Source organism: Lemur catta, chromosome 12, assembly GCF_020740605.2.
Source record: "Lemur catta isolate mLemCat1 chromosome 12, mLemCat1.pri, whole genome shotgun sequence".
In the NCBI taxonomy this organism is placed as follows: domain Eukaryota; kingdom Metazoa; phylum Chordata; class Mammalia; order Primates; family Lemuridae; genus Lemur; species Lemur catta.
The window spans coordinates 83,631,638-83,657,959 of NC_059139.1; the positions used below are offsets into that span (position 1 = coordinate 83,631,638).

The 26,322-nt window shown below is 34.9% G+C and overlaps 1 protein-coding gene across 2 annotated transcripts in view; it reads left to right on the forward strand.

Moving 5' to 3' along the window:
• Nucleotides 1-26,322, forward strand: part of HSD17B4 (hydroxysteroid 17-beta dehydrogenase 4) — an 82,894-nt gene that overhangs the window by 19,230 nt on the left and 37,342 nt on the right. For both annotated transcript variants that reach the window (XM_045566145.1, XM_045566147.1), the window contains exons 9-16: nt 6,063-6,154; nt 9,209-9,233; nt 11,142-11,270; nt 13,918-14,021; nt 16,438-16,674; nt 19,831-19,882; nt 23,473-23,544; nt 25,450-25,553. In XM_045566145.1, the coding sequence (XP_045422101.1) occupies nt 6,063-6,154; nt 9,209-9,233; nt 11,142-11,270; nt 13,918-14,021; nt 16,438-16,674; nt 19,831-19,882; nt 23,473-23,544; nt 25,450-25,553 (815 nt within the window). The remainder of the gene's footprint in view (nt 1-6,062; nt 6,155-9,208; nt 9,234-11,141; nt 11,271-13,917; nt 14,022-16,437; nt 16,675-19,830; nt 19,883-23,472; nt 23,545-25,449; nt 25,554-26,322) is intronic.

Sequence of the window (26,322 nt, forward strand, 5' to 3'; positions counted from 1 at the left end):
TTTGCTGTAGCTGTAGGAATCAGAGTCTTCAATTTCCTCTCTGTTCTTGTTTTTGTATCCTCTGTTGTCTTTGACTTTCCCTAGAAACTCTTTGTTAAATAGAGATTGTGTCAGAGTTCTCTCAGTTGTAATCTACCGTTACTATACTAGGGGAGGGGAAGTGTCCTATACTCTTATGATTAATCTCCATTTTTTTAGTGGGTCAGAGTCCTGGGTTGGGACCTTTAGAAGAGTTTCTTAGCCATTTTTTTCCTTCCCTTATTTGAGATGGGAAGGCTAGAGGGGCTTCATTTGTCTGATTGCTCTTTCTCTAGGGCAGATGAGTCTCTGGTAAAGTAGTTTTTCTTGAGAGCAGGCCTTTGCTGAATAGAATAGAATGCTCTGAGCATATGTCAAAATGGTTACTTCCCTCCCCTTTGTCCAAAGCATGAGGGGATTTTTCTCTGATCTTACTGTGAGAATATGGTGGGGCATCTGGAAGTAAAACTTATAAAAGTGTTGAAGATCTTCTTAAGATTGGGCCCTCCTAAGGTGAAGCTGGTCCACACTTAGCCTCTAGTAGTTTGATTAGGCTCTAGAGGCTTCTGTTCTCAGTAAGCTGAGATTATTTGAATTTGCCTATTTCTTCAGTGTTTCAGGTGATGGTTTGTTCTGTGACCTTAGTTCTCTGGTGGAGTTAAGCAGAGTTGTTGACTTTTAGTTTGCGTAGCTTTTTCCTTGGCTTTAGGATGGAAGTGATGGCTTCCAAGCTCTTTACATGTTGGAGTGGAAATTAGAAGTCTAATTATTATTTTTTCACTTATTATATCATGAATATTTTCCCATTCAATAAAACAGTACAGGATATGTTTTAATGATTACATTATTTTACCTTATTCATGTTTCATAATTAAAAAAATGCTTTTTATGGTTATACTTCCTTTGTTTACAAAAAAATCTTTTTTTGTGTAGTTTTCCAACATACATAAAGAGTAGGGACAAGGGAGTTAAGAGAGGTATGTACTCATCATCTAGCTTCAGCAAATGATCAACATTTAGCCAATTTTGTTTCATTTTTTCGGTCATCTTCTTCCTTTTTTTCCTGCAATATTTCAAAGCAAATCCTAGACATTATATTTTACCTTAGGAGCACTTGGAAATGAATTTCTAACATACACATACATTATAACCACAATGCCATTATCACACCAAACAAAATAACTTGTTGACATCACCTAATATCAAATTTACGTTAAAATTTTCTAGTTGTCTAAAAAGGTATCTTTTTTGAGTTGATTTATTCCACTAAGGATCCATATAAGGTCCACAGGCATTTTGTTAAGTTTCTTTCAACACATTAAAAAAAATCTTCCCTTAAAATAAATTGACCACATATATGTATGTCTATTTCTGGATTCTCTGTTCTGTTCCATTGATCTATTTGTCCTTTTACCAATATGATGTTTTGATTACTGTAGTTTTATATTAAGTCTTGGAATCAGGTAATATGAGACTTCCAATTTCCTTTGAAATACAAAATCTAAAAATTTAAATGTATGATTGAAAGCCTATGCTTACTTATTTACTTACATAATAGAATACTTGACTTGTGGGGAACTGTGTATGGTTTTTGATACTCTTGTTCTTTCTGTATTTCTGAAAAGAAAGTCTCTGTAATACTTTAAAAGTAGCTTCTGTGAGATGGTATGAAATAATTGATGAATAGCTATTTTAAAATTAGCTGCTTCATGGAACACAAATGCTTATTCACAGCACCATTTACCTTCCACATTGGAGCTAACATTCATTTCAGAGCTTGAAATTTGTAATACTACAGCAATACTTTCTAGCCTTTGCCAAGAGCTGTGCCTAACCAATTTGCTTTAGCATAGAATAGCTACTTGGACCTGAGATCTGTTTTTTTTTTTCCCTTCTCAGCAGGGCCAGTTTTATAAAGTCCCTTATTCTTTAAAAACTCTTTATGCTCTCATATTCTTTTTTTTTTGAGTGTCTCACTTTTTTGCCCAGGCTGGAGTATAGTGGTACAATCATAGCTCACTGTAGCCTTGAACTCCTAGGCTCAAGTGATCCTCCCGAGCAGCCAGGACCTCAGGCACACACCACTGTGGCTGGCTGTGCTCTCATATGCATGTCAAAGAATTCTTGTTAAAGAATCAGATTTTTTGAAGGATATATACATTTTTTCCTTTTAATACTATATTTATGCAAGATAGTATAGGTTACAGGTAAGAAAGCATAAAAATATCATGAATATTCATATACTTACTTCTCAACCCAAGAACTGGAACATTATTAATAACTTGGATCTAACTTTGTACCCTTTATCCTACCCTTCTGCTTCATACCAAGAGATAACCACTATTTAAAATTTCCTGCTTATCATTCATTCCTTTGCTAGGCTTTTACCTTAGTCACTTTTTGCTATGAGCTCTAGACTCTTTGGGAAGCAGTAAATTCAAGAAAGTATTAAAACTTTAGGTTTAAAATTGATTTTCCTTTGGGAATGTAGCTACATTTATTTGGGCAGGTTTGAACCTCTAGAGTAGCAGTCCCCAACCTTTTTGGCACCAGGGACCACTTTCATCGGAGACAATTTTTCCATGGACTAGGGAGGGGAGGATGGTTTCAGGATGATTCAAGCGTATTACATTTATTGTGCACTTTATTATTATTACATTGTGATATATAATGAAATAATTATACAACTCACCCTAGGTTGGGGACTCTTGCTCTAGAGGCATAAGTTAAACGTTTAATGTAGTATCCTTATACCTACCATGCTCTAATAAAATAAATTTAGAAAATAAGATCTATTTTAGACAAATGATTTGATCTTTCTGAACCTATTTTCTCTTCTGTAAAGTAAGAAAGTCATTCTAGATCATTTTTAATAACCCTTCAGGTTCTAAAATTCTTTTTTTTTCTTTTTTTACTGTTTCATAGTTTATACAAGCTGAAAATTTATTTTGACCCAAAGTTTTTCTTCTCCTCCTCTAAAATATCCACTTACAGGCTATCAAAGGATTTATTTGTTAAAGAACCAGATATGAGTAATGTGTGGAGAAATTTGCAATTTCATTTCCCCTTTGAAATATATTTGACACATAAAAAGTAATGTATATAATTTACATGTTTCTTACATGAAATAAAACATAATCCTATAATGATTACCCAGGAACTAACTTACCAAGCTGTTATTAGTTATTTACTGCTGCGTAGTAAATTACTCTAAAACTTAGTAGATGAAAACAACAAACATTTATTATCTCATTCAATTTCTGGGGTCAGAAATCTAGAGTGGCCTAGCTGGGAGTTTCTGGTTCTACATCTTTAATGAGGTTTTAATCAAGATGTTTTCTGGCCCTCCAGTCATTTGAAATCTTGACTGGATTAGAGGATACACTTTCAAACTCATTCATGTACCTGGCAGCTGGCAAGAGGCCTCCATTCCTTCCTACCCATTGTCAGGAGGCCTCAGTTTTTCACCAGCTATGCCTTTCCATAGGACTGTTGTTGATATAGTAGGTAGCTGGCTTTCCCCAGAGCTAATGATTTGAAAGAGAGAGCCACTAAGATAGAAGTTGCAGTGTCTTTATAACCTAGTTTCAGAAGTGACATACCATCACTTCTGTCCTATTCTATTGATCACACAGACTTAACTGTGGGACATTGTGGGAAGATACTATAAAAAGGGGTAAATGCAAAGACATGGGGATCATTGTAGCCTTCTTGATAGCTATCACACAGCCCCAAAACTAAAGCATTACCAGGCAGCCACAAGCCTAAGTCCAAGACCTGAGAAATAGCCTGGGGACTGCTCCTGGCAGGCACTCCCTTGAGCCAACTGGACAGCCTTGCATGTGTGTCCCAGACCTGAGAAACAGGTCTGTTGGCCACCCCCAGCAGACATGCCCCCAGGCTGGCTGAGCAGTTATGTGCCCATATCTCAGGTCCAAGAAACAGTCCCATGGGCCCCCTTTGGTGGGCACACCCCCAGGCCAGCCAAGTAGCTGTGCACCACCCACATCCCTTTTCCTTCTGCCAAATGTATTCTACCTATCTATTCCTAATAGTTTCTTGGTGTTAGCTTACCATTGTGATTATATTCTTTATTTTGTGAATCAATAGTTAGCTGTTCTATATATTTTAAGTTCAGACATCTCACGACTTTCTTTCTTGAGTGCTTGGTGATTTTTAAGTATGAGCTCTTTACCTGATCTTAACCTGTGTTTGTTCTGTGTTTTAAATTGGTGGTGTTTTCTTCAGAGAGGTTTTATCTTTGCTACTGCTGGTAACTAGGGGGCATAGCCAACCTTGGTCTACTTCAGTTTTCCTTGAAATTTGAGGTTCAGTGAGAACAGTTTAGGCTAGGACCTCATCTTGATGCTGCCCTACCTCTAAGTATTTAGGCATCAGTACTGTTAGTGGTATCTGTTCTTAGGGCAACCCTGCCTTCCCTGCAGTTTGGCACTAGGGACTTTTTATTTATTTATTTGTTTCGTTGGTTGGGGGATACCTTCTCTATCTCAGTAATGCTTAAAAAATCTTGTTTCTGGCAACGGAGGTGTTCCTCAGAGTACCTGGCTCACTATAATGCTAGATATCCTGACATCTATTATTGTAGAAGAAACACTGGGTAGCGTAAATAAACCTAAGTTCTAATTTTAATTTCATAGAACTTTACATATTACTAGCTATTGGACTTCTCTCACATTTTGTTTACTCTCTTGAGCCTTGGGGTTTTTTTGTTTGTTTGTTTGTTTTTTGAGACAAAGTCTTGCTCTGTTGCCCAGGCTAGAGTGCAGTGGCATCATCATAGCTCACTGCAACCTCAAACTCCTGGGCTCAAGTGATTCTCCTGCCTCAGCCTCGTGAGTAGCTGGGACTACAGATATACACCGCCATGGCTGGATAATCTTTCTATTTTTTGTAGAGATGGGGTCTTGCTCTTGCTCAGGCTGGTCTCGAACTCCTGGCTTCAAGCAGTCCTCCAGCCTTGGCCTCCCAAAGTGCTAGGATTACAGGTGTGAGCCACTCCGCCCAGCCTGAACCTTGGTTTTTTGTTTATAAAATTGAGTTTAATAAGTGCTGGCTAAGCTAGGGGTTTGAGAATAAACTAGAAAGCAAGAATATTTGCTTATATTATCAGTGGTAATACATGAAATAAGATACAAGGCAAAAGTATTTTTCCCATGTGGCTTATGTTCTTTTTTCTCACCTAAGATAATAGAGCCTCAACTGGATTTTATAGATGTGTTTATTTTGTACACACAAAGATAAATGTTTGAGGTGATGGATATCCTGATTACCCTGATTTGATCATTACACATTGTATACAGTATCAAATATCACACATACCCCAGCAATATGTACAACTATTATTTATCAATTCAAAAAAAAGTAAAAAAGTATGCAATGAGAGAATAGTTCTTATACTTGGTTACTCATCAATTATGGTTGCAGGATCTATTTCAATCATTATCTACCATTACAATTGTCAGGGCTGTTTTGTAATTTTCTAGATTCTTGTTAAATAGCTGGGAGAGCAAAATTGTTTTGGAAATGAATGGTACCCAAGTTTCTCATGTTATATATACAGTTTTGCTCACCAGTCTTTGCCTAGGCAGCTCTAACTTTTTTCCTCCTGAATAGTTTGTTATCCATCTTGGAATGTTATATCTGATGCCTACAATTTTAGAAGCTTGAGAGTGCTTCAGAAATGTCTCATGAAAATGAGATGAAAAAGTTCTTCCAAAACGTTTGAATGTTAGACTACTTGTGTGTATATCTTAAAAGCCTTTGAAGTACCTATAATTTTTTAAGTAAGAAATTTTTAAAAAGTAAAATGATTGAATTATGTGTACAGAGCTGGGTGCAGTGGCTCAAACCTGTAATCCCATCTACATGGTAGGCTAAGATGGGAAGATCGCTTGAGCCTAGGAGTTCAAGGCTGCTGTGAGCTGTGATCGTGCCACTGCACTGCAATCTGAATGCCAGAGTGAGACTCTTTCTTTAAAAAATATATATTCTTCTTTATAAAATTTTTTTCATATTTATTTCAGATATTGTGGAAGCTCTGAAGCCAGACTATGTGGCACCCCTGGTCCTTTGGCTTTGCCACGAGAGTTGTGAAGAAAATGGTGGTTTATTTGAGGTATTCTGTACCTTTCTGTTTCTCCTAAAGTAATATTTGTATAATTAAATATAAAAGGTGATTTAAAAATTAGTATTTGTTAGTTGCTTACATTTGTAAAAATCAGTACTGGTTGACATCACTTATATATTTTTAAATACTATGTCTGTTATAATTAAAGAACAAGTATTGACAAATATCCTTTTTGAGAAAGTAACAGAAACTTTATAAATTCTGTTTTCCTTAGTTCTCCATTTCTAATATTCTTACCAAATGAAAATGTGGCTGCCTTGATGTGTTTAGTCAAATGCAGAAAGTTTCATTGATTTAAGAAGCTAAATGATAAAGGGGAAAGATAGAGAGCTTGGAGTTTAGAGTCAACTTGGCCAGATTTTGACTTCATGTTGTAGTAATTGCTAGCTTGCTGGGATTGTATTGTATTGTATAAATTGACCTTCTTGAGCTTTAGTTTCCTTGGGGTTTGTTGTGACAACTACAAATCATATTTCAAACCCTTACTTATTACAGGGCCTGGTATATAGCAATCACTCCCCAATTTTAACTATCCGTGTAGCAGGAATTTAGTCTGGTGTGATTGATAAACACAATTTACTATTTATTTTAATTTAAAAAATAAACTTTTTTATTTTTCTATATTGCAAAACTTTAAATGTTCATTATGAAAATAATAATCCATACATAAGCCCACCATCCAGTGAGATCCATTGTTAACTTGGGTGAAAGTCCTTTTAGACTTTTTAAAGGATATATATATATATGTATATATATATATCCCTTAAAAAAATATATATATATATATTTTTTCTTCTCAACCAGGGTCTCACTGTGTTTTCTGGCCCAGAGTGCAGTGGTGTCATCATAGCTCACTGCAACCTCAAACTCCTATGCTCAAGCAGTCCTTCTGCCTCAGTCTCCCAAGTAGCTGGGACTACAGGTGCATGTCACCACACTGGATTTTTTTTATTTTTTTATTTTTTTGTAGAGATAGGGGGTCTCACAATGTTCCCAGGCTGGTCTTGAACTCTTGGCCTCAAGCAGTCCTTTCGCTTCAGCTTCCCAAAGTGCTAGGATTACAGACATGAGACACCCTGCCTGGCCAATGTATATATTTTTGATTACTCATTTGAGTTTGTTCCTTTTTTTTCAAAGCCTGAACTGTTGTGTATTAGAACCTCCCTTCTCCCATTTTTAATTCTCTGTGGAAATAATGAACATGTTGTATGTGGAATACTATGACATCCAAAATATTTCTTGGTAGCAGAAGAACCTGGCTTAGTTTGAAGGGAATGATACATTAGCCTGTTTCATTTGAATAAAAAGATGATGAGTAAATTAAGAAAATAGTCTATATATGTCTAAGCAGAGATATATGCCTTCACCTTCCTAATCACAGTCATTGAATGTGAATTGTAGACTATTAGATGTAGAAAGAATTTTATAAATCTATTTTATAGAAGAGGAAAATTTAATAATATCAAGCCATCTGGAATTCAGAATTTGGTCTGCTCTTCTTTTACCTTATTAAGGAATTTTTATCTTTTACACTTACGTTTGTTATTACTTTGTGAACAAAAATAATATATGCTCAAATTAAAATTTCAAATCAAAATAAAATTTCAAATATATAGGAAAGGATATAAAAGAAAATGAAAATCACCCACATTATTATTATCCAGAGATAAATATTATTAATATTTTTATGTATTAATATTTCCTTCCAGTCTTTTATTAGATATGCACTTTACATGAATAGTCTTTTGTTTAGACATACATTTTATACACACACCCAAGCACATTAGGATCGTGCTGCAGATGAAGTTTTGTATGTTGCTATTTTCTTTTACTATTTTGTGAACATTTTTGATAAGCATATGATTGATAAAATATACTACAAGATATGTATAGTATCTGTAATATTCTGACTTAAACCTTTAAAGTAAATTGGCACTTTGTGAAGTTGGGGTAGATATATAGAATGGCAGATACAAACTTTTTGGCTCAACTGGAGCAGTTGTTTCTAGCACCTGAGAGGAGCTTGTAGCTTATAACTTCAGTCCCAAAATATGGTAAAAGGTGATATTTCTTTTGCCTGTTACCAGAACCACTGCTGATTTATCTACTGTAACTACATCAAGGCTGATTGGATGTGTTATAAAATGTGTGGGCATATTAATATAGAGGCAGAGGGCGATGGAAAGTGACACCGTTGAACCTAGAGCACTCAGATGTCTGCTGTCTACTGATACATTTATTCTGTCACATGCATGTGGAATTGTTGCGATCAGTTCTCGCACACTGTAGTTGTGGTGTTTGAAGATATGACAACCAGATTTTCTTTACATCAGGCATTTTTTTCTGAGCATTTTCTTGAATGACCTCTGGAAAAAATTATAGAAATGAAAAATTTATCTTTCTGAGTAGCAGTATTTTGTCATTTGCCTTATCTCTGTATAAAGATGTTTGATTACAATGAGGATACGTAGTTTGTTAAGTCAGATACTTTTTTTTATTTGACTTTGATTTTTTGTGTTAAAATTCATTAGGTCTTTCTAGAGGGACATTTATTTTGAGCCCATGATATGCTAGACGGTGTACATTTATATTGTCTTTTATATAAATGCCATTTACAAGTGTCATTTATATTGTTTGAACCTAACAGTAACCATTTGAGGTATATAATAATATTACCTTTATTTTACATATGAGGAAACTTGGATTTAGGGAGGTCAAATGATTTGGCCAGGATCACACAGCTAGTCAGTAGAACAACTGGTGTCAAGTCTTGGTCTCTGACATCAGAGTCATTCTTTTCTACTGTGTGCAGAATTTGGCCTGCCCCTCTGCTGCAATGTGTGGCTCTATATTTCTGCTCTGATAACATGAGCAGTGCAAAGTCATGGGGGCCAGTGGACTTTTATAGAGCTGTATTATTTTCATCTATGGTCATTTAGCATTCTAATACCTTTAATAATAGAGCTTCCTTTTTTTTAATTTAAAAAAATTCTATTAGTGATTTCACATCAGATGGTATAATGTTTTCCCTCTTTTTGGTAGGTTGGAGCAGGATGGATTGGAAAATGTAAGTCTTTCTTGGTTATTGATTTGCCATAGATTATTTCCATGTCTTTAAACCTGCATATCCAGGTTGAAATACGATCATATTAACTTCAATTAATGTATTTAGTTAATGTATTTAGATAAATTAATTATCCTCAGCACATTTCATTTATAATCTTAACCTTCATTTTGCAATAATGGTAATAGTAATAATAATAAATGTATTCATAACAAAAAATATAAAAATAAATTTGGGTGAGAAATATAAAGAACCTCAGTTCTTTATATTTCTGGGTCAGGTTCTTGACAAATGCCTAATCACTGGATCCAGCATGCACATATTCAGCTTTAAACATTGCTATAGGAACAGGTATTCTAAAGCATGGCAATTGTCTAGCAGGCCTGTGGCACTTTTAAGAACCTATCTATTCTTCTTGTAGGCAGTCCTTATTCAAGACTTGTCCTGTTTTATTCAGAACTGGCTGTTCCTTCAGACAGCATAGTCTCTCTTTATTAATATATTTATCCACCCATGTCTCTGATATCCCACGTGCTTTTTCTTGCTGTTTTCAGCAAAGAAGTGAGTGGGAAGGAGAGCTGTTTCTAATTTTAAATACATGGGACAGGCCTATTCTAGGTAACATAAGCAGACAAGTTCTCCAGTTCTCTTATGTAACTTTTCTACCTTGGAGCATGAGACCTCAGAAGGAGAGAGTGAGGAATCACATTGGACAACTTTCCGTGATAGAAATTGCAACTTATTTTATGGGAGTTATTCCTGTATATCCCAACAGTGAATTCATTTAGCTTCAACCCTCTCCTACCCCATTTCTCAAACCTTGTGAGCTCCAAAATTTGATAATTGTTTTATGCCACTTTAAGAAGTTATGAAAATTCCTATATCTCAATTTATTTTCAGTTGGCTACTGGTTTCAAAATTAATCACACAGTTAATTGAATTATTGAAAAGGTTGCTATTACTGGAGGGCATTGTTGCAGCATATTGTAGAGTTTAATTTTTTGTAGCATTAATGGTCGCTCTCTCCAGTTGTTAAAGTGACTCATATTCCTCAGGCATTTTTGAGTATCTTATTACATCCATTTAAGAAAGGAACATCAAATGTTGCAATAAAAGCTGTATCTGGCACTCTATCAATAGGAAAGCTCTAGAAGCAGGGATTTCTGTCATTCCCAGAGACGAATCTTCAATTTAATAATCATTATCCCAGGAAAACGGATGCTTAAAGAAAAAGAAAGAAAAAAAGCCAATCATCCAACAAAATCTGACCATTATATTTAAATAAGGTCACTAGTGATTATTTATTTCTTTGTATTTTTAAAAAGAAAAAAAGGTTAAAAATTCTCCTTATGGACCTTATGCAGCAGTATTGATTTTTGTGAAGCTGTGCAGTCTAATGGATATCTTGTAGAAATGGAGATAAAGCATAGGGAGGGTAAGGGAGAATTATTTGGGGCCACCTGTTATACAATTTTTTTTTAACTGGAATCTTTGACCTGTTATCACCATTGGTCCTCAGTTTGCTACCCCACGAAGCTCTAGTTATGTTCATTTTGTAAACACGAAGAGTGACGTGTATTCCTTGAGTGACCTGTGGTCATGAGGTCAGTTTTTTGGTATGATTATTATATAATTTAACTTTTGCAGATATAGCACAACATTTTGCAAAGTAGTGTCTGGCATTTTTCCCTTCAGCTTCAAATATATTTTTTAAAATAATTGACACTGTCCTAATGGGGTTTGTTAGGAAAAATGTATTTTAAGGCTTATAGTAAAATTCTTTAAAAGTCAGAATCCTTTTTTCTGGATTTCGTTTTTCTTGAAGTTAAAAATTAAGGGGCTCATGTGCATCATACTTTCTGTTTCCTTAAATTTATGTGCTCAGCATTTTAGTTTTGTTTCTATAACCAGTGCGCTGGGAGCGGACCCTTGGAGCCATTGTAAGACAGAAGAATCAGCCAATGACTCCTGAAGCAGTGAAGGCTAATTGGAAAAAGATCTGTGACTTCAATAATGCCAGCAAACCTCAGACTGTCCAAGGTAAAGAGATTCCCAAGTTAGTTAGCCCTATTTGGGGAACCAGAGACAGCAAGCATTTTCTTCTCTTACGGAATTGTATTTTATCTTAATTGTGGTGCTTAGACACTTGAATCATCTATCTGTAGCATATTTTCTGCTGTAGTAGATATTAGAACTCTTCACAATTCAGATACTTTTGTTATTCTCACTGTCAGTTTTTCAGCTTTTTAAAAATCCTAGTTTTTTGGTTTATGTGTGCTTGGGGGATAGATGGCATGAGGTGTCCATTTACTTGTGCTAAATGTACCTACTTTCTTGCTGATGGTTGGTTTCAGAGTCTTCCATTATCTAGCCATATGCTAGATAATCTGACCCTAGTTTTCTCTATTTCCCAAAAAGTTTATTTAAGCCTACTTTATTTAGGCTTAGCTCTTTTCTGTCTAGTGAAGAAAGGTGCCTTTGTTTCAGCATTTTGTTTTTGTGACTGTTTCTCTGCCTTTCTACCATATCCCTTCCTTCTTTTACGACCTCTGCTATTAATAATTTTAGTGCTTCCTTAGAAAAACTCAAGCCCCAGATATTCAACAAAACCTCCCCAGATATTCTGTGCTACACTGATCTTTTTGTTAGCTGAACTAAGTGGTAGGACCACTTGAGCATCTAGTTGTAACTGTTTTACACTGCTTTTGTTTCATGAATGTATGGTTCCTTAACTGCAGGGTAAGTTCTTTTGAGGCAGAGACTGTGTATATCTTGTATGTACTTCTTTTGTATTTGGTTTTAGCATAGTGCTGAACTCATAGAAGGGATTTAGTAATTGCTTGTTAACTTGAATTATTTAATCATCTATGACATGACACAAGAATAGATAACCAAATAAGTCACATTTAAAAAAAATATAACTCATATATGTGTATAGCATATGAAATTTAAAAGAATTTCCTGAGAAAGTTCATGATTCAGAGTCATTTTGTAGGAAAACATTTTTTTTTGCTACTTAGTAATATTATATTCAAAGTTTGATAGAAGAGTATATATGAAAAATGATGGCCGGGCACAGTGGCTCACGCCTGTAATCCTAGCACTCTGGGAAGCTGAGGCGGGAGGATTGCTCGAAGTACGGAGTTCGAGACCAGCCTGAGCAAGAGCGAGATCCCGTCTCTACTAAAAATAGAAATAAATTAGCTGGACAACTAAAAATATATAGAAAAAATTAGCTGGGCATGGTGGCGCATGCCTGTAGTCCCAGCTACTCGGGAGGCTGAGGCAGTAGGATCGCTTAAGCCCAGGAGTTTGAGGTTGCTGTGAGTTAGGCTAACGCCACGGCACTCACTCTAGCCCGGCCAACAGAGTGAGACTCTGTCTCAAAAAAAAAAAAAAAAAAAGAAAAGAAAAATGACTACTCTGTTTTCTCCTTAATACTTTCCTACCTGCTGGTACATTCACTGAAATTTTCATTATGCTTTTTTTCAATCAGATGATGACATGATTGTTATGTCATAAATGGTAGCATTTTTGTATTCTATATTTTGATATTAGAGAGAAATTTATTCAATGAACAACAGTCACCTATCAATGAAAATAAGTGGAAAAAACAAAGGAAGAATATAGTAAAAACTTTTCTCTAATATCTACCTCAAAAAGTATTTTTGCCTCAAATGTATTAGACTTATTAAAAAAGCTAACTAATTGAATTATGTAATTATAAGTGAGATGATACCTCTAATATTTGAAATATAAGTAAAAAAATCATCTTTTCAATAAGAGTTGACTTTCCAGAGCACTTGTTCCAGAGTTTTCATTTTAAAGATGATGGAATTAAATCCCAGAAAAGCTAAACTAGCCAATGTTTGAGCCAAGAGTTAATTCAGATTGTCTGTCTCTGAGTGCAGTACTTTTAGCCTATACCAAGGTGCCTTTCAATTAAATGGCCTTCCCTCTAGGCAGCAATCTGAATGGGGTGATAGGGAGAGGATTGGCATCACCAGGAATGGCAGATATTCCTGGTCATCTCAGACTCTGTGGTTTGGTTATATTTTTTTCCTGAGTTCACAGAGTTGTTAGAAAGGTCCCAGAGCCTTCAGAATGTCTTATACACATGTGGATCCCTATGTGCCTGCTTTATTCACCATTTAGGCCCCAGAACAGTAGCTTTTGATCCCTGTCTGGAGTCACTGGTCTTGATGATGGTTTTCTCTGGAAGAATTTCTGGTACTGTCTTCAGAGCTATTACTTGTGCAGAGACCTGGGTGGATAGTCTTGGCATTCTTCCATCCTGGGGGACAGGTGATGGTGAAGAAAGAAGGGAAATCAGTTGTCTCTCCACCAGACAGAAATTGTGTGTCTTTCGACAAGTATCCCACTTTACAGAGTTGTAAGATAGCTCAAAGACATTGAAAAGCTTAGAGCCTGCTTAGAATCAGATAACCAGGGAAGGGTATGTAAGACAATGCCTTGTTTTTCACTGAAGGTGTCCATTTATCATTGGTGTATTTCAGAGCCTTTCATGATTTTTTCCTACAGTAGCCTGATATAATATTAATACATTCAGTTCATGAGTGACAATGGAGGTTCTGTAGCAGGTTTGCTGAATGTTATAGAAATAATTATTTGGCATATTGTAGCTTTTCTTAGTCACATCTTTAACAAAGTTTATTTTTTATTTTAGAGTCAACTGGAGGTATGCTTGAAGTTCTAAGTAAAATAGATTCAGAAGGAGGAGTTTCAACAAATCGTACCAGTCATACAGCATCTGCAGCAGCATCAGGATTTGTAAGTGGGAAAAAGGGCTAAAGCTTTTGCCTTCTCTGGAGACTTTTTTCTCCCTCCCTCTTTTCTTCCCTCCTTCCTAACCCCCTTCTCTCTATTTTGCTTTCCGATGCAGTCACTCTCTTTCACTCTAATAATGGAGAAAAGTAGTGGCAGAGATAATTTAAAATAGTGGATTTATTCAGAAATCATTTATGAATAACTTTACAAGGCTGATTCTGACATACAGGGAATTTACTACAGTTCAACCACATGAGGAGGTGGCTCGGTATCAATTCTGAATTCTAAAGCTGTCTAGACTACTTCATTCTTCTTTTTAACTTCTCCTTCTCTTCTAAGATTTCTCTGGACTGTACCATGCTTTTCTTTCCCCTAATGGAGGACTGTCTTGAAAGGAGATCAAGGAAATTGGGTGTCAGTTTCTGAGGTTTTTCCTAGTGTCTAAGTGGGCTAGGAGAATGGGAGGATAAACCCACTCAGCTTCTTCCCTTGGCTTTTCTGGATGGTTGCAAACAGAGGTGCTGACAACTTATCATGAACGTTTTAGAGGGATACTCTTTACTTGCATGTGACTTTTAGTGGTCTTCCTTTGTGGGCGTGATGAATCAAGTTAGTTGCCTGACTGGTGCTTTAGCCACCTCTTTTTTTCCCCCTCATTGCTGTATGGAAATTAGCTCAGGGAGGTACTGGATAGAAGAGGGAACAGTTACCTCAATTCTTGATGAAAAGGATTTAGAGGCTAAACGAATACCTAGTCTTGATATCTGTGTCTGCCCAGCCTGTCTGCCTTCCATATATACAGTTCCCATTCTGCCTATTAATAGCTTTTTATCTCTTGAAGGCTAGCTTCAAACTGATTTTAAGTAGATTGGAGTTGTGTGGAAATTTGTGTGTGTGGGGGGAGGGGGGATTATGACACGATACGACTCCTGGAGGTTATATGCTCCAGGTTCTTTGCTGCGTGTTCCCCTTTCACCCACCACACACAGAGCTTTATGCTTCTTTATTGAAAATGCCTATAATTAGCAAAACTTTGTTCAAAATATTAATATAAACAATTCCAAAAAGTTTTTTCACATATAAAAAATTATTTTCTAAGCGTTATTGTTAAATATAAATGACCATAAAACTTATTTATAAAATATGTGCTAAATATTGGTAGAATTTAAATGAACATAGGCTCAAATATTAATGTAACTTTTGCATTCTCTCCTTCAGTACAGTTAGACACAGTGTCATTTTTTTTAAACCATTATTAGTAATTCTACTTTAGTCACTATTTTTGTAACTTTTTTAGAAAAGGATACTATATTAGTGGCTCTTCTGGGTAATTTCTTTTAAGGGAAAGCATTGATAGTTGTATTTTGAAAATATTTCTATATGGCCACAAGTAAAAAGCTTCCCATTATGACAGAAGTTCTAATAGAATTCTGGTTATAGCTCCTGTGAAATTTCCCAGTTTACTGTTTCCTGTATGTATCCTTTTATTTTTAATTGTGCTGAATAAATAGTAAGAAATAAATTATTTGCCACATTAGATTCTAGTGTTTTGTGACCCCGGGCAGGCATATAGATAAAGAAAATTAGGAGTCAAATTTTAAGCCTAAGAATATGCTCAGTATATAAATGTGATTTTACTTTACAATAGGAGTTTACAGACTTTTTTTGGTGAAGGGCCATATAGTCATATTTTAGGCCTTGTGGGCCACATACTGTTTCTATTGCATATTATTCCTATTTTTTCTTATTTTTAACTACGCTATAAAAACATTTTTCACTCTTAGCCCTTGTTTGGCACCTCCTGCTTTAGTATAGAAGTGATTGAAAAATTGGACATTGTTCTTTTATAACCTAATATGTGCTTCACTCATTAGCTAGACATCATCACTGAATAGAAAAATACAGTGTTCAATTAGACAAAGGACATTTCTAGGAAGGGACTTCAGGTTAAATCTCATTTTAATTAAAACTATTGTGAGGCAGGAAAATTTACATGCCTTAAGCAATGTTTTGCTCATCTGTTTACAGTGAATTTTATCCATTTGATCTTATAGAGCAATTTACTGTCCCTAATTACAGCAAATTCCTTGTTTTTTGGATTTTGGGGTAGCTAATAGTTGCAAAATTAGAGACAGGAAAGTTGAAAATGAGGCATACTCTCTGTTAGTAAGAAGCAAGCAATAAAAAAAATACTTATCTATAAATGAAGTCCTTTTCTATACATTATCTAATTGGTTTCTATTTTAAAAAATCGAATATAATGAAATAATTATGCTTCATCAAATTCACTGACATTATGTTCATATCTTTTCAAAAGCAAAACTAGGTATGTAAGCAGTTAAGTGTTTTGAAAAGTTAAAATTTCAAGAATTTAATAAAAATATCAATGAAAAAATCATTTTTTACAACTATCCTATAGGCTGGAGCTATTGGCCATAAATTACCTCCATTTTCTTCCTCTTATACGGAACTGGAAACTATTATGTATGCCCTTGGAGTGGGAGCATCAATCAAGAATCCAAAAGATTTGAAATTTATTTATGAAGGAAGCTCTGATTTCTCCTGTTTGCCTACCTTTGGAGTTATCTTAGGTCAGAAATCAATAATGAATGGAGGATTAGCAGATATTCCCGGGCTTTCAATCAACCTTGCAAAGGTATGCATAAGAAATCTTTATTTTGCTTTTCTTCTATTTCTTTAAATATTATTCATAAATGTCATATTCATATCCATAAATATTATTCATAAATATATGTGTGTATATAGCATGTGTATGTATATATATTTTTATGTATAATTATAAAATAGTTTATAATGGTTGGTTCAGGAGTAAAGATTTAGCATATCTTTTGATTTTTTCTTTTTAAGAATAAAAGAGGGGAGAATTTGTTTAAAATGCCAGCAAATGCCAGATGTGGTGGCTCACACCTGTAGTCCCAGCACTTTGGGAGGCTGAGGTGGGAGAATTGCTTGAGGCCAGGAGTTGGAGAACAGCCTGGGCAACATAGTGAGACCTTGTCTCTACAAAAAATAAGAAAAATTTGCTGAGTGTCGTGGCTTGTACCTGTTGTCCCAATTACTTGGGAGGCTGAGGCAAGAGGATCATTTGAGCCCAGGAGTTCAAGGAGCTATGATTGTGCCACTACACTCCAGCCTGGGCAACAGAGTGAGAACCTGTCTCAAAAATAAATAAATAAATAAATACATACATACATAAAACAAGCCATCAAAAAGAAGAAAATAACAATTATGTATAGTCTTATAACCCTGGCACAATGTTATTAATCCTCTCTCTGCTATTTACTTGCTGCTTGACCAAGGGTAAATAACTTCTCTAGGCTTCATTTTCCTTATCTATAAAATGGATATGGTAATGATATTATGATATCACGATATTAGTGAAGGAGCAAGCCAGGTAATTATCTGTGGGAAGAATATTTGGGGCAGAGAGAACAAGTATAAAAGGCCTTGGGGTAGGTGCATACTTGGCTTGTTTTGGGAACAGCAAGGGGGGCCAATATAGCTGTAGAGTGAGCAAGGGGGCAATGGTAGAAGAGGGCCTTGTAGTCACTGTAAGGATTTTGGCTTATGCTCTGATTAACTTGGGAAGCCATTTGTAGCCTTTTGAGCTCAGGAGTGACGTGATCTGGCTGTGTTCACTCACAGGCTCAAGCTTGCTGCTGTGTGGAAGATAGATTGTATGGGAGCCAAGCATGAAAGCAGAGAAACCAGTTAAAAGTCTAGTATGGTAATCTAAGTAAAAGTGCTGGATATGAGGGTAAGAAAAGAGGAGTCAAAGATGAAGGTGTTCTAGACAACTAGGATTTTATATCTATCTGTCTATCTTTATACACATATGTGTATAATATACAATGTATTTAATATGCATAGTAGTTACACACATACTTATTTTAAGGTGGGAATGATCGGGAGTTGGTTTTGGATAAGTTTGAAATGCCTATTACACATTTAAGTGCAGATGTAAAATGAGCAGTTAAATACATGAGTCTAGAGGAGTTTGGGGGAGAGGTCTGACTGGGGTCCGTAGCATTTAGGTGATGTTGAAGACTTGAGACTAGATGAAGGCACCTAATGTCTGAGTACAAACAGAGAAGAGGCCTCAGTTTAGGAGCCCTGCAAGGTTAAGAGTGAAGAGATGCAGAGGAACTAGCAAAAGAGACTGAGAGGGAATGGCTGGTGAGGTATGAGGAATATCAGAATATGGTATTTGAGAAGCTAAATGAGTAAAGTGTTTTAAGAAGGAAGGAGTGAGCAACTGTGAGAAATCTTTTGAGGTAGGGTATATTTTACTTCTTGAAGTAAGGTTTAGTTTATGAGCCTAGCAATAATTTTTAAATTGTGGAGCTATGAGCTGGTGTCTGTGACTTTGACTGATTGGAGAACCCATTTCCTGGTGGATCAGTTAGCCCATTGCTGCTCTGCGTTGATGGCAGCCTATTTATTAGAGTACTTGATGAAGTTGGGAAAAAAGTGAGAACTATGTGCTGGACAATTTGCTTTTTCAGTCACACTCCCATGGTATTTGTTGCATACCATTCTCTGTTTGGATGATGTAAGTACAAAAAATCAAAACATAGGTTTCAAAATTTCCTCTAAGAGTTAGAAATGATAAATAGTGTTAAAGTGATATTCTGTGGTGGGGAATGATAGCCATCTTGGAATTTGAATCCCGGTCTTCTTTTTTTTTTTTTTTTTTGAGACAGAGTCTCACTTTGTTGCCCTGGCTAGAGTGAGTGCCCGTGGCATCAGCGTAGCTCACAGCAACCTCAAACTCCTGGGCTTAAGCGATCCTCCTGCCTCAGCCTCCCGAGTAGCTGGGACTACAGGCATGCGCCACCATTCCCGGCTAATTTTTTCTATATATATTTTTAGTTGTCCAGATAATTTATTTCTATTTTTAGTAGAAATGGGGTCTCGCTCAGGCTGGTCTTGAACTCCTGACCTCGAGCGATCCACCCGCCTCGGCCTCCCAGAGTGCTAGGATTACAGGCGTGAGCCACCGCACCCAGCCTAATCCCAGTCTTCTTAACCTTGAGTTTTCAGGCTCTATGACACAGTGAGGCAGACCTTCATTTATCTGTGGGTTCTGAGGAAGACTGGGAATCTATCCCACTTCAGTGCAGTGTGGTCTTTTGAGTGTATGGGTCAGGTTTTGGTTTTCCTGTCCTATTATTTTCTTGGATATGTTAGTATATCCTTGCTTTGAAACATTGAGGTTAAGTGGCTGTTAAGTTACACAGTGTCCTTAGTATCTATTCTTTGCAGAAAATTTGCAAGATATTGTGCAAAAAGAATGTTGAGATTGATTTTGCTTTTATTTTTAACCTGATTGTAAGGCATTTTCTTTGTGTTTTAGGTATATCGTTTGTGTTTGGTATGTGTGACCAGAAATTACTAGCACTGGCCCATTTGTTCATTTTTATTCAACAAATATTTATTGGATGCCCAGTATGTTCCAGGCATTGTGATAAGCACTAGGAATACAGCCTGGTGTAATGTCTCTATTGGCAAATGATCCCATAATTATCAGTTAACAATGATTTATGAATGCCAAGAAAGAACACAAATATATTATCTCTGTTCCAAAAGAGCTGACTGTCTTTAGATTGGGAGACTGATTATTTTTAAATCACATGACTAAGAAATAGAAGCCAAACTGAGATAGATCATTTGAGGAGAGAGAGATGTGAGCATGTGGGCAGTAAAATGTCACTTGTGATTAGCCATATCCACAGGCAGAACCTGTGGAGCAAGAAAATTTTCTAATTAAATTTTGCTCACTGCAACATAGGTCCTTCATGGGGAGCAATACTTGGAGTTATACAAACCACTTCCCAGAGCAGGTGAGTTCTTGATATACTTTTATAATACTGTAATTTTATTTTCTGATTAACCTTCTAAAATAATGTTAGTGTGTTAAATTGGCATAGAGTGGCCTAATAAAACATATTACAAGTTATTACATGCACATAAATCATTAGAGTAGATTGATGTTAACTAGTTCCTGTTTTGGTTACCTTGAAATTTGTCTTTTTAATATTCTTAAAATAAATTATTTCATAATACTACCAATTTATCTCTATTGATATATGTTATTAACAACTGAAAAGAATGTGTGTGTTCTAAACTTAGTGATTGTGTACAGTGATTGTATATAATCAGTTATGATTCCCATGATTGTTGTTTTTCTTTCTTTCATTCTTTTCTAAGGTATTTATCTTGATTCTGATTTTCATAAAGCAAATTGTTAAGAGATACAGAATTTCTTACAATTAATTTTTTTCCTGTTTCTTTTGCAGAAAATAAAACCAAGTCTGCCTTAATAATCATTTTTACTTATCTCAGTAATAGCTTTCTTGTTTAGTAAATCTTCTTTTTTTATTTTTCACTATAATTTGATTTTTTATAATTTCTCTCCTTTAATGTCAGAATGTTGTCTGATTATAAACTGGCCATATGAGGTGGTAAAATACAAAAAGGAATGTTTTGTATATCATTTTACTTTATATAATATAAAGGTCAGCAAGTAGCTCAGACTTAAATATTTTTATTTTACTAAAAAATTTGAGATTTTTATTGTTTAAAGCTAAATAGCTTTATTTCAGTGTATTATAGCTTAAGTTTTCAAATAGCTCTTTTTATCTGAGACAGTGCACAGTTTGTGATGATTATACATTCATCATATATCTGCTGGATATCTATTATTTGCAAAACACAGTATTAGGTGGTAGATAATTTTCTAACCTGGCTGCATACCACGGTCACCTGAGTTAGTACATTATATTACCTGTTATTTTAAATAAAATATGGATTCTAGATCTCAGCCCTGGAGATTTTGTATGTGTTTTGTGCGCCTGTGTGGATGTGGTACGGTGGTCTTGTTGGTGATGGTGACGGTGGCTTGGAGGCTCTGCATGTTTCATAAGCAACTAGCCTAACTGGTTCGTTTGGAAACCATTGTTATAAGGGAAGTAGAAATGTGGAGGATGGGTTTCTGCCTTTAGGGATTTTAAAATATGAAAAGAGAGTTAGACGTATACTCCAAAATAATTATAACTGAACAATGATATGAATAGGAAGGTGTGGATGATAATTTTATTATTATTTTTTTAATCTCCTTAGCCTCAAGTTGTATTTCTCATGAATTATTTTTCTTCAGTAGCCCACCTATGCATTTTCTTTATGTAGTTTTAAAGTTTACTCTCTGGTAAATGTTAAGTGTTCAAAATTTGACATACTTGTGGTTTGGAACCTTTTAGACTGCATGACTACTATTTATAATCTTTCTATAAAACACACCAATTAGTGAGACATAGGGCCTCAAGCATCAGGAAACTGATGTCAGCATCTCTTGATGGCTCATTTGTGAGGTACGGTGGTAGTATCATAGGCTGACTTGTCTTTATCATCTTCAAAATAACCATTAGATGGAGTGAAAGAAACCTGACAGCGGCATTTTATTTTCCTTTAGTAACCAGACACATTCTATTCCAGGATATGCTGGTCTCTAGATTTTCTGATTCAAGACTTTGATCATTATTATGTTTCTATTTAGTGTCTGTCTTTATTACAATTACTTCTTGCTCAAGATAATTTATTAGTATAAAATGTTATTTTATTTCATCTGGAAAATGAGATTGATAGTGTTATCAACCTTGATTCTCTCACAGGGAATATGTGACCATCAAATGTTAGCACATGTAAAAGTGCTTTTGAATGGTTAAGCATTATGCAAATGTAATTATTATGTCAATTTCCAAAATGAAATCTCATGGAGGTGTGGTTCTGATTGTTAGGGTAGAGTTAACCTTTTTTCCCAAGTACTCATATTTATGTAGATTTTTATAAAATTATAAAATAATATTTGCTTATGGAAAATTTGGAAACTATAGAAAAGTATAGCAAGAAAATGGTTGTCTAATTATTCACTTATTGAATACTTATTAAATATCTATTATGTGCCAGGCATTCTGCTAAGAGTTGGTAATAAAACCGTGAAAAAGACATAATTCTTGCTTATATAGAGTTTAGTGTCTGTCTGAAGGCAATAGGCAATGATGAACATCATATAATACATTTTAATAGGAGAAATATAAGTGTGGCACAGGAGCATATAGGAAGGTCTCTAACTTTGAATCACACTTGGGTTTGAGGAGAGCTTCTTAGTGGAGATGAACTCTAAGCCTAGATATGAAGGATGAATTAGGGGTTAACCATGTAAAGAGGAGATTGAAAAATGTTTCAAGCAAAGGAAATGCTATGTACATCTGTTCGGAAGTGAGAAAGAGCATTGGCCATTGGGGAATTGAAAATAGTTCAAGCTTCCTTAAGGGCAAGTTGGGGAGGGTAGTAAGATATGAGAGTAGAGAGGTAAGAAGGGTCTTGAATGGCCTCGAAAATCAAGAAGTTTGGATTTCATAGCCACTGAAGGATTTTAAGCAGGAGAGAGTTATACAAACAGATTTGAATTTTGGAAAGCATCACTCTGGCTCATCTTTGTAACGCTTGACTTCTCTTTTACCATCTTTTATATCTGTAAAGTTACCAAGTTCTTTGACTTTCTCCCTTAAATACATCTAGAATCCCTCTATTTCTGTCCACCTCCACTTCCAGTTGTTTGTTTTTTACTTTGTTCATCTCCTGCCTTCTAAGTATTCTTTCTGCTTTCATTCTTGTTCCCTTCAGATCCGTTCACCTCCCTGCAGCCAGAATGTTATTTCCAAACTGCAAATGTGTTTACTACCTCTCTAAAACCCCACATGGCTGTCTGTAGACTTCAAGATGAAGTAAAAAGTTTTTAGTATGATGTAGCATCTGTCAATTTCTGCATACTTAAGTCTTGCTATGTGCTGACTCTCTATTTTATGAGTCATGGATGATTCTCAAGTGTTTGACTTGGCAGCTGGATGGATAGTAATATTCATTCATATAGAGAACAAAAGAGAAAAGTAGGTTTTGGGAGAAAGATGATGAGTTTATCTGGACAGTGATAATCTATCAAGACATCACCAGTTAAAGGATAGGAAAAATAATCCGCAAAAGAACAGAGTAATTAGAAACAATGTCTCATTGAATCAGTAGAGAGAGATTTGAGAAGGAATGGAGTAAATGGTATTACTTATATGTTCAACAAATGTTTGTTGAATGACAGAGTGAAAAGAGACCAAGAGGAATCATTGACATTGAAAATGATCATTTTTTAAAAAATCTAATTTATCAGAAATATAGATGTTTCAAATTTTTAGTGACTCAGGTATTCTGATTGCTTTTAATGTATTATTTTTTCTAGTGATTTAAGGAAAATTACTTCAAGCCATAATTTTTTAGTTTTGCTGACCTTATAGTAAAAATTATATTAAATTCTTTTGTGTCCTAATGTAGTAATTTTTGGTCTTTAAAACAGTCTACTTATTTCTTTTACTTTTCATTTTAGGAAAATTAAAATGTGAAGCAGTTGTTGCTGATGTCCTAGATAAAGGATCTGGTGTAGTAATTCTTATGGATGGTAACTCATTTACAGTTCTTATATTAAATTGTTAGATTGATAGGCTTTGTTTGTAACATAATAGTTCACCATAGAAGTTGATTAATAAGTTTGTATTTGTTTTCCAATTTGTAAGAAAACAAGTTAAACATTTTAAAACTCTTTAAGAAAAGTAATGGAGGAGAGGGAAAAGAAAGTAGACTTGGGATAGGGCTGGGAGGGCAGGGCATTTCAGTGGGCTTAAAACAATATAACCAAAGCACAGAGATGAGAAATGTGTCTTGTATGGAGAATGTAGTGGAGAATGCAGCTTGCTGGAATATGTTTTTGGCAGGAAGGAATATTAGATAGCCCTCACTTGGTAATTAGGCTGTGTTGTGCATATTCTTTTCTGTGTTAGCTGTTTGGAACTTGAATATGTTTGACCACTGAATTATTCTTATAAATGGTAGTTAGGTTCTTAGACTTGTGCTTTTATAAATTCTAGACTTGAATGAACTTATAATGTGGTTTAAATACCATAGCTACTTTATTTGGAGTGGGAACAAAAGATGATAGTAATTTAACAAATGTAGAGATACTAGTAATTAAATATAAGGTAAAGATACATTGCTTAAAATTTATTTGTATTAAAGTTTACAAACAAAAGAAATATATATTGTTAATTTTGAAAATAAAGAACAGTGGGAAATTTAATATTGTTTGATATTTGGAATATAGGCTTTATCATTTTTGTTGTAAATATATAGGTTATATTGTATGGGTTTTGGAATTTGCCTTATTTTTACTTAATAATCTACTGAGAACATTTTTGATGCTCTTAATTATTGTGTATGTTCTCTTTCTTCCTCCTCCTCCTCTATTCCTCTTTTTTCTCTTCCTCTTGTTACTCCCTCTTCTTTTTTTAGGTTTTCATATTTGTCATTCCGGATGTTGGCCAACATTTTGCTACGATTCTCCTGGTTCCCTTTTAGTTTTCTCACCATTGTACCAAATGTAACATATCACAAAACAAAAGTCCTACAGAAACCTTTCTTTAATTTTTATTATTCTTTCTTGATTTATTCCATTTATTCAACTACAACTTGATAATGGGTCATAATGTATTAGAATTTGTAGATAAAGTATAGATGAAATTAGGTATCCTATTTCCTGTATTTTAAAGATAAAAATATTATTTTAAATACAAATTACCATTCGTTTGCTTATTTTTTGTTCTAATTATATTTTTCTTTAGTATGCAATTCAAAATCATATTTCTAGTTTTCTAGAGCTAGAGCTAATACTCAAACTCTAACTAGTAAATCAGTCAGTAAATAGTGGGACAGCTGACTTATTCATTCATTACTTATTTGCTAAATTCTTCATTCACATAATTTATTCACTGATTCATTAATTAATTAATAAACATTTATTAGAGGCCTTTTTTGTACCAGGTACTATTCTAATTGCTGAGGAATGTAATGGTGAGCAGAACAGCCACAATGCTGGCCTCATGTGGTTTATAACTTCATTCCCACTTGTTTCATTTTTTACATTCCATGTTCTTGAGTGCTTTGGCAGAATGAAAGTTTAGTGTGGTTACCTGTACTTTCTAGGGGGATTGTTTGAAATATTTGAGATAAAAAGAATTGAAATATGAATGGCAGTTGGGGAGGTTTCAGACGAAATGAAAGAAACTGCTATTTCATAATTAAGAAAGGATTTGTGAAGCACCTCTTCTTTGCCTTTGAGAGACTGGTAGTGACTGCATTAAAACAAATGCTTTGCAATCCAACCTTGGGGATCTGTAAATTAACAGAACCCTTTTAGTGACTGGATTTTGTTTTTGAAACTTTTAAAGCAATTGTTGAACATATCTTGGCTAACTAGTTATGTCTTTTTGCTAAAAACTCCTTTTCTTTTTTTCTTTGATTTACTTTTCAGTCTATTCTTATTCTGGGAAGGAACTTATATGCTATAATCAGTTCTCTATCTTCCTTGTTGGCTCTGGAGGCTTTGGTGGAAAACGGACATCAGACAAAGCCAAGGTAGGCCTTGGCTTTATAAGTACAACATATACGTAGTTAAAGATTCTTATAGTTGTCCCTTGAACAACATGGGTTTGAAGTGCATGGGTCCACTTAGAGGTGGATTTTCTTCTACCTCTGCTACCCATGAGCTAGCAAAACCAGCCTCTCTTCCTCCTCAGCCTACTCAATGTGAAGACAAGGATGAAGACCTTTATGATGATCTACTTTCACTTAATGAATAGTGAATATATTTTTTATTTCTTACAATTTTCTTAATATTTTCTTTTCTCTAGCTTTAATGTAAGAATACGGTATATAATACATATATTATAACATAAAATATGTGTTAATTGACTGTGTTATTGGTAAGTCTTCTGGTCAATAGTAGGCTATTAGTTGTTAAGTCATGGGAGAGTCAAAAGCTATATGTGAATTTTTGTATTGCACAGGGGGTCAGTGCCCCAACCTCTGTAGTGTTTAAGGGTCAATTGTATTTTGATCTTATCATATTACCATATGTGTAACTTCGTAGAGTACAGTAGAGACTCAGTAATCCACATCTTGAATTAGAATGTGTTGCTTGGATTTGAAGTGCTGCTTATGTTTATAAATTTTATCTATAACATATTTTATATATAGAAAAGTCTTGCTAAGTTAAATATGATCTACAATACCCAAGATAATTATGGGAATATTGTTACTTTCTTATACAGTCTTTACAGCACTGAAAAATTTTTAGAGAAACCTAACACAAGTGATCTGTGTGTTAATTAAAATCTTCATTCAT